Source organism: Colossoma macropomum, unplaced genomic scaffold (genome assembly GCF_904425465.1).
Source record: "Colossoma macropomum unplaced genomic scaffold, Colossoma_macropomum, whole genome shotgun sequence".
Lineage (NCBI taxonomy): Eukaryota > Metazoa > Chordata > Actinopteri > Characiformes > Serrasalmidae > Colossoma > Colossoma macropomum.
In genome coordinates this window covers 29,728,311-29,743,854 of record NW_023494809.1, presented here as the reverse complement: position 1 = coordinate 29,743,854, position 15,544 = coordinate 29,728,311, and the positions used below count along the sequence as shown (strand labels likewise).

Below are 15,544 nucleotides of genomic sequence, written 5' to 3'. Positions count from 1 at the left end.
CGCAGAACCGCACTAGAACAGAGACTCTACAGAAGAGGAGACGAGGAAGATCTCAGTTAATGTGAGGAAGAGCGCAGAACCGCACTAGAACAGAGACTCTACAGAAGAGGAGACGAGGAAGATCTCAGTTAATGTGAGGAAGAGCGCAGAACCGCACTAGAACAGAGACTCTACAGAAGAGGAGACGAGGAAGATCTCAGTTAATGTGAGGAAGAGCGCAGAACCGCACTAGAACAGAGACTCTACAGAAGAGGAGACGAGGAAGATCTCAGTTAATGTGAGGAAGAGCGCAGAACTGCACTAGAACAGAGACTTTACAGGAGAACAACTGATAAAACAAACATTTACTGATATTGAAGCTTCAGCGCCGCTATGGAGAGAGAGATAGCAGACAGATACCATGGGACCCCCGAATACCAGGGGGGTTTACACACTGTATACATCTGACTAACATCTCTCCTTCTAGACAAACTTTTATGCAAAAGAGCTGAGCAGCAACCAATCAGATTGTCGTTTTGTATCACAGTAGCTGATTGTCATGCCCACCATTACACACAGTGCACACAAACACACATTGGTCTGTACTAGAGTAAAATTATTATAAAGTTCAGAATGTTTCAGTATTATTATTATTATTATTATTATTATTATGATTAGTTGTAATCCTCACATTCCTGGTTGTACAAACAAACAGACCCAAGTTAAACAGGTTAACCTCAGTAAGGATGACAATCTGCTGTTAAGCGAACTCAAAGGTCTTCTCAGCTAGAAACTTTTGTTCTAAAATCATTTTGAGAATGTTACACGAATTTTCTATTAATGTTTTAAGTGGGAAGTGTTTTTCTTGTTGTTGTTCCCAGAATGTTCTTCTGAGAATGTTCGATGTAACATAATCTGTGGCCCTGACAACATCCTCAAAACATCCTCTGAATGTTGCTCTCAAAATGTTCTGTCTTAGTCAACATTATAGGAACCTTACAGGAACATCATTTGAAATGCTAAACATCCTTAAAACGTTCTTTGAACATTCAATTAAAAGGTTTTCTTTAAACTTTATTAGAACTTGTAGGTCACATTAGCCAAAGTTAAGGGAACGTTCCTGCTAGCTGGGTTGCTGCATCATGTTGCCTTGAAATTTTCTCAGCAGTTTCTTTTCTACAGTCTGTGATCTTCTGTAAAAGTCTATTTTCCCCACAGAAATGCAGTGATATATTTTTGTCATTTCTTGTGCACTAATTGAAGTATAGCATGTGTGTTTGTGGCCGTGTGCGCCTGCATGCTTACGTGCATGCGGTAATGAGGACGTGTCACTCTGGAGGTTTTGCTCCTCATTAAAAAACCCATTCAGTGCTGAGCTGATGTCTAGCCTTTCATTCACTCCTTATCTATCAGCAGATGCTGCAGTCATTAAGATGATCCACCTGATTAGCAAGTCTGACGCTAACGTCTCCCGCAATTCAAAGCCCAATTAAAACTGCAATCAACAAGTTGCTTCTTTACTAATTATGGATCATTTTCAGATTTTGTGCCACCTGCCCCTTTCCACACGACACATAATGTTTGGCTTTCTTCAGTAACCAGCCTCATTTACTCTCCTGTACGTTGTAAGACGAGCCTTGAAGTTCACTCAAGTTCAGCACACATGACTTCTACTCAGCGCACTCGGACTCTCAGGGGTTTGAAGCCTTTCTGCTCAATGTGGTAAATTCTATTCTGTGCAAATGAGAAAGTGCAGAGGCAAAAAAAAGGCAATTTATAACCACAATGGTCATCTAATTTGATTTTCAGATTAAAGTCACAGACAATCGTAACTGTCCAAGATGGAACACTGTGCAATATTCCTTCAATTAGCCCATGATTGGTGAAGCTCCCTGAGGAGGGTAGGAACACTTTGCGAGTTTTGAGGCTTGTTCTGTACTTTCTGAATGCCATGGCTCCTGCTGGCCTTCCAGGGGGACTGCCCTTCTCAACGCCAGCGGAGCATTTAGGATCTGCCGCCGTAGCAGAAAAGACAAGAGGAAGACATGCCATCTGGCCCAGATAAATGCCAGAGTCATAAGCTGTGATGTCGTCTGCCAAGTTATGTGGATTTACCATGTCTCTGCAAACCGAATTTGTCTGGCTAACGCAGTTAAGGAGATGATACTGTTCCGGCCCCCTGGGGTGCTTCTAGAACTCTGAGCTGAGCAGGGATGAACCCTCCTGCTGCATGGGGCCTGTGGCCTACTGTAATCAGTCAACCTAGTGACTATTTTCCATTATATTCCTGCTTCAGTGAGAAATACAGTCATGTAAGGACACCCCATGAAAAGTTTTTCAACACAGTTGGACATACAGATGTGGACAGATGAAGGTACACTATATTGCCAAAAGTATTCACTCACCCATCCAAATAATTGAATTCAGGCGTTCCAACCAATTCCATGGCCACAGGTGTATAAAACCAAGCACCTAGGCCTGCAGACTGCTTCTACAGACATTAGTGAAAGAATGTGTCGCTCTCAGTAGCTCAGTGAATTCCAGCGTGGTACCGTGATAGGATGCCACCTGTGCAACAAGTCCAGTCATGAAATTTCCTCACTACTAAATATTCCACAGTCAACTGTCAGTGGTGTTATAACAAAGTGGAAGCGATTGGGAACGACAGCAACTCAGCCACGAAGTGGTCGGCCACGTAAAATGACAGAGTGGGGTCAGTGGATGCTGAGGCGCATAGTGTGCGGAGGTCACCAACTTTCTGCAGAGTCAGTCGGTACAGACCTCCAAACTTCATGTGGCCTTCAGATTAGCTGAAGAACAGCGTAGAGAGCTTCATGGAATGGGTTTCCATGACTGAGCAGCTGCATCCAAGCCTTACATCACCAAACGCAATGCAAAGCGTCGAATGCGGTGGTGTAAAGCGCCGCCACTGGACTCTAGAGCAGTGGAGACGTGTTCTCTGGAGTGATGAATCACGCTTCTCCGTCTGGCAATCTGATGGATGAGTCTGGTTTTGGCGGTTGCCAGGAGAACGGTACTTGTCTGACTGCACTGTGCCAAGTGTAATGGCCACTTCCTGTTCCAGCATGATTGCGCACCAGTGCACAAAGCAAGGTCCATAAAGACATGTATGAGCGAGTTTGGTGTGGAAGAACTTGACTGGTCCTGACCTTAACCTGATAGAACACCTTTGGGATGAATTAGGGCGGAGACTGAGCCAGGCCCTCTCGTCCAACATCAGTGTCTGACCTCACAAATGCGCTTCTGGAAGAATGGTCAAAAATTCCCGTAAACACTCCTAACACTTGTGGAAAGCCTTCCCAGAAGAGTTGAAGCTGTTATAGCTGCAAAGGGTGAGCCAACATCATATTAAACCCTATGGATTAAGAATGGGATGTCACTCAAGTTCATATGCGTGTGAAGGCAGACGAGCAAATACTTTTGGCAATATAGTGTATAGTTCAACAGGTGACACAAAAAAATGAACCCCTACATCATATCACTACTTCCAACGTGTTAAATTGAAATCAGGTCCTCCTGACCAGGTGCTAATGATTAGAACACTGTTAGGACGCATGGCTATGCAAAGCGGCCATGCACAGAGGCTCTCAGGAGATGCAGTGCTTAAGGTAAGAGAGACATTTCTTGTAAATAAGTTGTTGTTAGCTTAATGAGGTGCTGATGTGTTGCTTGTTCTTTACTGTGTGGGTTAGTTGAACATACAGTGAAGACATGTGGCTAGAGGTGACCTGCCTGCTTCCCAGCTGATTGTTCAATGAAAGAGCATTCTTCCTTAAAGTGACGTGTTTCCCGCTTGCAATGTTCTACACTCAAACATGTCAGTTAAGCATCTTCACTGACATATTTGAGCGTATTGCCTTGATTTTATTTGATTGGCTGCTGTAGTGATAACAAATGACAGCTGAAATTGAAGTTACTTCTGCTGCGTCCCAATGCGCACACTAACACACTAAAAACAACATCAACAGCTGCTCTGCTGTGTGTTTCGTTAGCTGCTCATTAAACACCTCCGAGAGGAAGCTTGAGGGATTTGTTGATCAAGGAGCTTTTATTGAGGGAAATTAATGCAGTTATTGAAGTAAAGTTGATCGACAAATGTTTCTGTGATATGATGCTGGATTCGTATTCACCAGATGTTTAAGGTGCCTGAATGTAACTGCTGCACCACTTAAGGTGGAACAGAAAATTCAGATAAGAAGCCAATTGCAACTCGACTGTGTATATAATTGAACAGCTTTTGCAGTAGCTACATTTATTAGTCTAACAGACTGGAGATGTTCAGGTTATACGGATCCACCAATCAGCTGATCTTCTCCTCGTAGTGTTCTCTGGAGATGCATCTAAAGTGTCCACATATATGTCCATGTTTTTATGGTCATTCTGGTCCGTGTTGTTGATGTTTTGTCCTCCTGCAGGACTGTATCTGCAGTAACGGTGATGAGACGAGCTCCACAGCTCACCTACCAACATGGAGACGGGCATCCTTAACAACATAATCCAATACTATCAATACTTGGTGCTGGAGGCTTTTGTGAAGAAGTAAAAATGAATAGGCCTGGAAATTAAATAAATGAAAGAATGGTCTTTGAGTTTTGCTCAGTAATCAGTAAACAGAGTCACATCAAACCCCTCTGAATGACTTTGTTTAAATATCAACCACTGAATTATGCAGATATTTTGAAAGATCAGTGGAGTTCTCCTTTAACTCAGACTAGGAACAGCAGTTTTAAAGTATTTTTGTGAGGTCAGGCCATGCCTTCAACATGGTGGTGGTAGTATGAGGGAAGACTGATTGAGGGAGGGGGAGAACTCTGAGAACTTGGGCTGGAGTTCCATCCAGCTTCTACCTAGAAGACCAGACCCTCATAGCTGTAGTAGGACTGATGTAGGACTGAGGAACAGGGAGGAGACGGGATGGCGGAGGGGATTATGAACCCCTCGTCACGGGAACAGAAGGTGAGGATGTGAATTTATAGGGTGTTAGCTTGGAAGAAGGAGGGGTTTCAGCCATGCTCCTCCCCCAAAACTTCAGTTAGAACATAACTACATTAGGTGGTGTGCCCTAAGGAGCAGTTTCCCCAACATGGATTAAGCCTAGTCTTGGACTAAAATATACTGCACCAATAGTTCAGAAATAATCATTAGTCTAGGACTAATCTTAATCTGCATCTGCACACCAGCCCTGTATAATAACAGCTTGTATTGGTCAGTATGGTGATGGACAAGTACATGGAATCTGCAGCTACTCTGTTAAAAAGGGCAGTTTATCTCTCACTCAATACCGACTTCATCTGTAAAAGTCATGGGCTTTCCAGCCTGGAAGGCTGAGGATTAAAGAAGGACCAGACACCTGCTCAGCTGCCACGTGACGAATTGAAGCAGCAGAGAATACCTTGCGGTCTTTCACGCCCAGAAAGTCAGTCCTGACCACACTGCAAAAAAATAGTCTCTAGTTGATATATCCAATATTTCTCCTCTTGAGCTTATTTTAAGATTATTTCCAAACATTTTTTACTTGTTTTAGGTGATTTTATTAAGTAAAATTATATCACTATATTGGCAGATAATTTAGCTTGTTTTAAGAAATGAGCTTGAAACCAGCAAATTATCTGCCACTAAAGTGAGAATTGTACTTTACTGAAAACAGGCTAAAAAGCTAAATAGTGCACAAAATAAAAAATATTAGATATACTGACTAGAATTAAGATAATTTCACTTGACAAGTCACCATTTTTTGCAGTGTGCACAGCAACACTGATTACTTTATTATCAAAAATCACTATAATTCTCAATAACGTTCATATGTAGAATGATGCAGGGTCTTTCGGAAAGGCATTACAGGAAGCAACGAAAAAATATGAGTTTCCAAAACTGGAGTTCTAAATTATTAAAAGACACAAAGAAAATGACACTCCTAATAACCGTGGAATAACTGCCCCCTCAGATAAACAGCACATAAAGCTTTGGAGGAGTGTCTTTGGAGGCAGATTTCTCTGAGAAACTGAAAGTGAGTCTCCTGAAAAGAATGGAAGTAAAGGTAAAGAGTGACTCACTGACTCTCACACAGCTGCGATTAGATTTAGCTGATGGGAAATGTTCTGTTAAATATATATTTCCTTCCTTCCCAGTGTTGGAAAATGAACATCTTGTACTTAATGGCTGTTTGGACTGGAAATTAAATATTAGGAAAAGTCCAGACAAAGTTCATTTCCTTTTCACTGGAACATATTTAACCCTCTGGGGTCCAGGAACTCGCCTGTGCATCAAATCCTCTGTTCTCTGAGTCTGATTGCCTCAGTGAATTTCACTTATTTCTCTGTGGGAAATCTATCACTTCTCCATCGGCTGAGGAGACGGGGATGAAGGAGGAATGAAAAGAGAGAGCTGTTTACCTTTGCTCTCTGTGCAGTGCACTTCAGGAGCCGCTTGTGGCCTTTAACCCTCTGGGGTTCACAAACTAGCCTATCCATCAAACTCTCTGTTTCTATATCTGTGTCTGTATCTTTGTGATGATCCAGCTCAGAAATCCAGTTCAAACACTTCCTGAATCTGTAGAGTCGCCCTTTCCATTCCATCTTATCACGAGATCATACGAGACTCACATCCGGAGTTATGAGCCTATGAAGAGGGGCTGAGACACACGTCATCTGCCTCTCACTGTGTGGAACTGGTGGATTCGTGTGTCCATCTACATTCTGTGTGAAACTGACCAATGGACACTCAGGAAATCACTAAGGACTGACCATCATGCCGGAAACCCTTCATTCTTCATTCAGTCCACATCGGAGACTCATGTGAAACGGCGTGCAGAGAGTTTACAGCTGCTGAAGCTGCTGCAGCGGTTTTGGAAAGTAGTGATGAAGATAACGGAGTATTTAGATATGAAACATATGAGGATCATGTTATATGAAGAGCCTTTAAAGGGGAGTTTAAGAAGAGATGGACAAATCGAGAGAGACCTCAGACACAGAGGGTTGATCAACACTAGAAACATTATTATTTATTTTTTGGTACCTGATTGTGCTGCTGGCGGAATCGGGGTCGTGAGCTAAGACCGTGCCGATGGTGGTGCCCACCCTGGCAGCTTCAGACACCGTCATCTTAATGACCGGAGTGGTGAAGACCGGCGGCTCGTTCACATCTTCTACATTGACCTTTATGACCGTCATGTCACTGAAGGGCCCGAAGGTCAGGAACTGGGGGTCAATATTCCGATTAGTGGCCTCGATCCTCAGAGAGAAAGTGCTTTTCGTCTCGTAGTCTAGAGGCTGTGGATCAGAGAGAGGGACAGAGGTTAGGAGAAGGGATACGAGAGAAGGGGCCAAAAGTCAACTTTGCACAGAAAACCTCTGGAAAAATGAGAAAAAAAGGATTTCTGTCCTTAAACATGCTGCAAAATAGAGCCTCGAACGTCTCCAGCTAAGTTCTCACTCCACAACACAGCTCAGTGCAGTGCAGACTGTATCATAATATCTCCTCTACTTTTCAGAAGGTAATCGCCGTCTCTCTTTTCCTTTTTTCTTTCTCTCTTTCGCTCCTTCTCTCGCTTTCTTTGTCATCCTGTAAACAAGAAGCAGAGAGTCCAATAAAGTTCAATAACCTCCAGCGACCCAGCAGCCCCCAGCCATTCTCTAATACATCTCACATTTGGAAGTTTTTCTATCGACTTCACTGAGGAGCGCGAGGGCAAAGCTATTGATTATTTGAAAAATGAAAAATAGAAGAATAAGAAAGGCAGAATGAAAAGCTTAACGAATCGGAGGCATTTGAGAAATAACCTGGCTTATCTGACCTGCTGGAGCTCCTCAATTGTATATCGATGTTCTGGCGTTTCTTTCCTAATTCATGTAAAAATCCAATAATGTAATTTTTCTCCAGATCAGATCCAAAAACAGATGTTTCCTGCACGCTCGCCGGCGCTCCCGGGGGAACGCTTACATAACATTTACATTTTGGCTGTTTGCAACAGTTTATTGTCCGAGCAGAAGAGCTGCTGCCCACTTACAGTAAAGTTCGTTTGATGCTTTTTCAAAGTCGTTTCTCGGAACATACGGCAGGAAGTTCAGGCGCGCTGAGCTGTGGTGGATGTGAGTTTGCACCAGGTGCTGGAGATCAGAGACCTTGGACAAACACCTACGCCTGTTATCAGCGACGACTTTAATCTCCAGCGAACCTTAAAGGACGTCTTCAGCAGGTGAAGCGTAGGCAGCCTCCAAACTTTCAGCACTGCAGCACCTGCGGCCGCTTCGTACGCTTCTCGAGTCTTAACGGCTCTTTCAAAACACAAGGCTCTTCAGGAGGAAATATTTATATGAGGCATTTTTGATCGTATTCATACATTAACTTAACCTTCATGTTCTTTAGAGCTACAACACTGTGTCTCAGACGACAGCAGTGAAAGAAATTCCTTAAATTCCTTTTAGAAAGCAGCCTTAGTGCTGCAGCGATATGGAATTTCTGGACCAACAAAGATAATCAATAATTTAGACCTTGTTGTGGCCTAAAGCTATTTAAAAATCTAAATAAAATATATTTTTTTACATTTTAAAACAACAATAATAAAAATAATAATAATAATAATAATAATATGGAATTTCCACATTTATAATGATGATGATGATGATGATGATTATTATTATTATTATTATTATTATTATTAGTAGTAGTAGTAGTAGTAGTAGTAGTAGTAGTGACTTTTTGTGTATTGTGTTATTATATTGTTATTCATGATGGAAAATATTGTGATATAAACATACTGTAAACTTGTGTTCATACCATACTCTGTCTTGCATATTATAATGTGTAATATTTATAATAATAAAAACAATAACAGTATAAATGACAGACAAAGTGCACTTGAAAGCATAACTTTCATAAAGATAATGTTTTATCTTAAACTTTATCCGTATCATTTTTGATACCTGATAAATAATGTTAAAATTAATAAAAATCATAATAGGGAATGGATATTGAATTTTTGGACTGATAAATATAACAGATAATCAATAACTTGTGTGTTGTTTCTCCACAGTGTAACACTCTTATTAGTGTGTTTTAGTACAGGAGTGCTGAAGCTTGTCCATGGTGTTAAATCAGGATGCTGCGTCATGCTCCATGAAAGATTTCCAGTTTTTTAATACTAAGCTGGTGTTTTCCATGTAAAATGTGGACTTTGAGCTGTGATTAAAACAGTCGACACAAATACTGATCTATATAATCACAGTAAGCCACCCCAGAGGACTGAACTGTGTTCCTGAGTCTCTTTCTTCAGTGAATATCTGTCTGCTGCTGATCGTATTTACAGTGAACACAGTCGCCTGATTACACTAAAGCTGGCAGTAACAGCAGCTGAACTGAGTCATTCGGCTCGTGTTTATATTCAGTGTTTACACAGTTTTGCACAGTTTTGACTGTAACACTGGATTCAACATGGGCTCTAACTCAGTACTATTTATCTGGGTGTGTGTTTCTCCATTCACAGGTTTATATTTCATAATTACTTATTAATTTATCATTACACACCTGTGTTTCATCATCCAAAATGTGGTCACTTTCTTTCATCTTTCATTCTTGCAGAGCAGCAACGTTCACCTTGAAAATGCCTGTTACACAGAGGGAGATGTTTTCTCCTCCACAGCATCAGAATCCAATCATGTTCTTTCTCCACTGCGATCACATACAACACTGCTCTCTTCTGTATTTTTCATTTGAAGAACGTTCAGCGAGAAAAAGACAGCAGGACAATACAGAACCAACATCCTGCTTAAATACACACCGCAAAAAATTAGATATTAGCAAGTGAAAACATCTTAAATGTAGTTCATATATCTAATATTTCTCATTATGAAAGATTAACTTACAATATTTAATGACTTAGTTCTGGACATCTTTACTTGTTTTAAGTAATTTTACCTGATAAAAGTGTCTTTTATTACATCAGCAGATCATTTTACTTGTTTTAATCATTGTTTTTCTTAAAATAACCACAATTATCTTCACTTCTTCAAACGAGTAAGGTGATCTGCAGATGGAATTGGACACATTCTCTGGATAAAATTGCTCAAAACATGTAAAAATGTCTAGAAATAAGTTAAATAATTTTATAATATTCTTACTACTGACTCATATTGAGAAATATCAGATATATTAACTACATTTAAGACATTTTCATTTGCTAATATATAATTTTTTGCAGATGGATGCGGATGGTGTTGATAATGTTAATAACATTAGCGTAGTGACCGTACATGGAGTCACACCACTGTGATCAATAATTCAATCACATCATAATGATTAGACTGCAGTGGTATGTTTGCAGGTGAGATTATCTTATTATGTTATTCTCTACACTGTTAGAAATAAAGGTTCTGTACGTTTTTCATTCATCGAGGTACAAACAGTGTAAATGTTTACAGTGGTTTTAAGTCTTAAATCTTCACTTCACTTATTCACTTCAATTCACTTAAATCTTTAAAAATTTCAGTGAAATATGGTACCATTATGTTCCATAACTGAAGGTTCTGAAGACGGAGCCTTGAGGGTTCCAGCCCAGTGGTGGTTCAGTACCTTTTTTCAGAGAGTGCATGCTGAGATAGATGTTAGTATATTATAAATGGAAAGAGTCCGTTGAAAGTGGTTTGTGTGTGACAGGTTATCTGGTTCTTGCAGAATGGAACAAGCACATGCCACACACACACACACACGCACACACACACACACACACACACTTTAAAAATAAAAAATGCAAAAGATCAGCGAGGTCAGGATCAGGTCTACATGACTATATCACGTGTATCTATATCAGAGTGTGCTGGTATAGATTTGCCTTCATAACTGAACAAGATCCTGCTTATTGTAGATAAGAGAGTCTAGACATTTTAACATGTTTTAAGTGATTTCATGAGACATAATTATCTCTATGATGTAGGTAATAAGCTTGAAACAAGCAAAATTATCTGCCAATATAGTGACAGGCTTTTGCTTCATAAAATGGCCTAAAAGAAGTACAGAATGTCTAGAAATAAGAAGAATAATCTTACAATATTCCCACAACAATCTTAAAATTAAAATGTAAGCTATGTTAACTAGATTTAAGATTATGTCACTTAACAAGATACCAGTTTTTGCAGTGTAGTGCCAATCAACCCTGTTTTCCAATACTTAGCAAGGCTTTTGGGTTCATGTGTCTTTATTATAATGCTTTATTTTGACATTTCAGTGAAGAGTGTTCGGAGACTTTAGTAATTGTGAAAAGAGTGCTGCACAATTCTACACTCTACCCTACAAATCTACACTACCTTTATAAAACAGACTCAGGCTCTAAAGTCTGATTGGCTGAGCCAGGCATGAGGTCACTGCTCACATCACCTGAATTCATGCACCAAGTTATTAATCACTGTGATGTTTATGGATAATCTTGGACCGTATGTTGCTTGGCAGCCATACTTTACACTGTTTATTGCATTGCTTTTGTTATTATTAATTAAGGTTTGACGTGGCATGTACAAAGTTTTACAACACACCATTCACTCCCACGTCCTGAAACTGAGCTGCATGAACAGCCCAATTTGAGCTCATTGTTTTTGTGACAAAACATGCACTTTCACATATTTACTAACTCAGCCTGCAGCTGTTTAGATCACTCAGGTTGATGAGTGCTGTTTGAATGGTGTACTGTACGGAGAAGCCGGTCAGCAGTGAGGTATTTATATACAGACCTGTGCAAAAGTAGAAAATATATTTAATTTTCAGTCAAATTGGCCGTTAACTAAACAACTCAGAAAAGACATTCACTTGGGGTTTAGATAGAAGGAAAATAAGTGAAAATAGAAGGGTTAGAGAAAGATTTGAGACTCCTAACATCCTAACAACCACCTGGAAGACCTGGTAGACACCAAAACTACCCCATTAGATAAACAGCACTTAATACTTTCATGGAAGTTGTAATAAAGGTAAAGAGTGACACACAGCATGCTGGAAAAAAAAAATAAACTAAATAATAATAACAAAAAAAAAAGTATATATACGTATTGTTTTTTTCTAGTGTAATAAAGGTGTAATAAAGGTGTGTTATCTCACCCTCTGCAGAATGATGACTCCCTCCTGCGTCTCCTCGTCCGTGGTGATGTTGAACATGCCGGGGCCGTCTCCGTCCACTATGCGGTAGTCCATCTCAGCGTTGGATCCAATATCTGCATCTGCTGCCTTCAGTCTGGCCACCACAGATGCCACAGGCACAGACTCCAGCACGGAGTACTGATACAGCTCTGGAACACAGGCAGCCACACATTAGGCGTTAAGATGAGTCTTCACTGGTTTGTTTGTGTTTCCTCAGCACTGCAGCTTGATGAGAGAGAGATGTAAGGAATAAACAGCAGGTCACTGTTTAACCCTTTAGAGGCTGCAGTTCTCTTCAGCAGTAACAGAAGGACAGGCTAGGAACTCACTGACACACACAGCTTAAGTCCTGTCAGACACACAGAGTCTAAACTTTCCTGTTTGTAAGAAGAGAACCGGCAACAATTCATAATAACGATAGTTAATGATAGGGATATTTATTAACTGTTACTTACATGATTAACTAATCATGAACTACTCAGATATTCAGAATAATTCGTCATTAAATAAAATATTCATGTCACTTCATAACAGACTCATAAGCTGTTATTTTTACAATAAAGTAATGAGCTTCCACTTCATAAGTAACAAGGCATGTACTAACTAGGAATTTAATCATAATTAGTTTAAAACTGTCTACATGTGCTAAAATACATCTAACTTTTTATTACTTTACAATCAGTTAATCACAAACAAATCAGAAATGTACATTGTCCACTGTTAGTAAATATATTATGTGAACATTGTGAACATAGAAAAGAAAAAAAAAAAAATCACAATAGTAATTTTGGTCACTAAATCAAGATTTTGTAGATACCAGTAAAAAGAACGCTTTTACAAATGATGGATACATTATATGTAAACTATGTGCATTTTTTTCCAGCCTGTAATTTAAATAATTGAAAGTAATTCAGTTTATATAAACATCACTAAATCCCCATAAGTCATTTACAAACTTTTTGAACCTAGAAGATAGTAATCCACGAATAATCTAAAAAAAAACACTCCGATAGGCCAGAATAAGAGATATTAGTCCATAAATGACCTCAATAACATTCCAATTCCAAGTCATTTGTAAGCCACAATCAAGTAATGATTTATAAGTCATACAAAATAATGTTCATATTAATTAATTAATAATGAACAACTTTAAATGCCTCATTACTTCATGATTAGTCAATTATGTAGAAACAGCTAATAGATACTGATAATGATCTTGATACTATAAAGTGTTATGGTTTGTCTTGTTTTGCACACTGAAAAAAAATGGTTTGTAATTGTATTGTGTTGAAAATGTGTTACATCAACACAATGACGTTTGCTTGTTTTGGCACTTTTATTCATGTGTAACCATTATACATATTTTAATAATGTAAATTCAAAGCACAATTTTTTCATTTTTTGCCACGATTTTGTCTTTTCATGCCTTAAAACACAAAAGGGAAATAGGCAGAAGTGTAGGTACACATATAGACTTCAGTTTAATTCAGTGTTCATTAGTCCACTAGTTCTGGCACTGTAATCTACTGAAGCCGAAGCCATTTGGAGCTGGTATTAAATGCTCTATATATTCACATCTATGACCACCTCAACTGAATTAATATGCCAAGTTACAAAATCCCTAGAGCTGTTAATGGAATAATCTTTGACTGTAATGCTGCCCACACGGACCACCGAGTGTACAGAAGAAGGAAGAACCTAGTTCTGTTCAAACTGAGGGGCTGAAAATTTATTTTCTTAGCTAGAACGAGGCTGAAATCTGGCTAAAAGGCTAAAGAACTCATCCATTAATATCACAGGCAATTTCTATAGGATTCACTGTAACACTACAATAAAAAGTAAAGAATGCATCACTTGAATGTCTTACAGGTTTCAAATGTTTATGTTTTAGTCAGATCTGCCTTAACCCCTTCAATGGCCAGGGCCTGCCCAGTGGGTCTAAGGTTTTACTACACACTTCTATAATCTAAGAATAGCTGAGTCTGTTTGCACTAAAGTCCCTGTAGTTACTGAATAATAAGCCTTAGTATGTAATAAGCCTGGGAGTTTAAGGAGTTAAGCAGCATTAAACCCAGACTGAATCTCAAACAGCTCCCCGCTTCATATGTAAGTTATAAAATTCCATGAAATTCCCAAACAGTGCACTATTTGTCCGGCGTTGATGTGTCAGAATACTGAATGTTCATTTTTCAGTTATATTTTGCACTGCTTGTGCAAAATCACATTCATAATTAAACCTACACACAATGTTAATGTTAATTGTGTCAAAAACTGAAAAAAATGACAAAAAAGGAGATAATGAGGTTTTGTTCCAACAACAGTAATATATGGGTTTTGCATAAAACCTGAACTAATTTAATGCACATCAAGTGTAGTAAAAATCAAATATTGAATAGAAGAAAATTAGTTACATGACATTTTTGTTCATTTCCTGCAAGCACATTGATTCGTGAGCTCCTGCTGGTGTGAGTTCATCCTGTTTCATCTCTTGAAATGATGCACACAAAAGCAACTTGCATGCTGTTGGAGAAACGTCAAACTGCAATGTTCGAGTAAATGAGTGAGATTTAAAGCCATGGCCATGTTTACCAGAAGCCAGTACTGTAATTCCTATGTAGTGCACTAAGTAGGGAGCAGGGAGAGATTTGAGACTGAGCCCCAGTGTGGGAAGAGGGGCACACAAAAACACTAGCTTGGTGCTAAAGAAGACTGGAAAACGCATAGAAGCGCTAATGGGTGATTGCAGGGGTGATTTGTTGAATAAAAGCTAAATATAAAGCGCAGGTTATAGAACTAAAAAGTGCTTTATTACAGTATGTTCATTATCACATGATAACAAGTTAAGAAGTTCATGAAATGGCTGCAGTAGACAGTGACAGGTGACAATGTTCTTGTCCTCTCTGAGCAGTCTATGGTTGCTTGGCAACAACGGCATGCTCTGAAGGAACTCCCTCTCTTGGCGGAATAATTATTTATATCTATAATTATTATGAAAGATAAATTATTTATCAAATATGGTGCATTTTAGCATATTTTATGTTGTCTGCCATTTGATGAAAGAAATAAGCCACTTGAGGTCGCGCATTACAGTGATTTTATCACAAATAAGGGGGTTTTACTCTTCGCTTCACACTTCACATGTTGCCTAATCGCACCTTTACAGGTAATAGTACAGCAATATTAGGTGTTCTACTCTGTGCCGTTGTAGGGGCTGTCAGAACCCGCAGGTTTCATACGCTTAATTTCCAGCACAGCCTCACTATCACAGCTCCCTCCACCGCCACAATCCATCATTAGAATCCCTATGAGAATCCATTAGAATATAATCATTAGAATCCCATTACAAGCCATTAGAACACCCAATTTCACCAGCAGAGCTCTAGAAAAAAAACAGGGTTTTATGTTTAAATAGCTGCATCTGGAATTC

General features: G+C 39.3%; 1 protein-coding gene across 1 annotated transcript in view; it reads right to left on the bottom strand.

Moving 5' to 3' along the window:
- The window catches only part of LOC118799056 (cadherin-7-like), a 231,750-nt gene that overhangs the window by 65,750 nt on the left and 150,456 nt on the right, over nt 1–15,544 (bottom strand). The window contains exons 5-6 of the mRNA XM_036558750.1: nt 12,079–12,266; nt 7,015–7,268 (exon numbers count right to left, since the gene is read on the bottom strand). Of these exons, the coding sequence (XP_036414643.1) occupies nt 7,015–7,268; nt 12,079–12,266 (442 nt within the window). The remainder of the gene's footprint in view (nt 1–7,014; nt 7,269–12,078; nt 12,267–15,544) is intronic.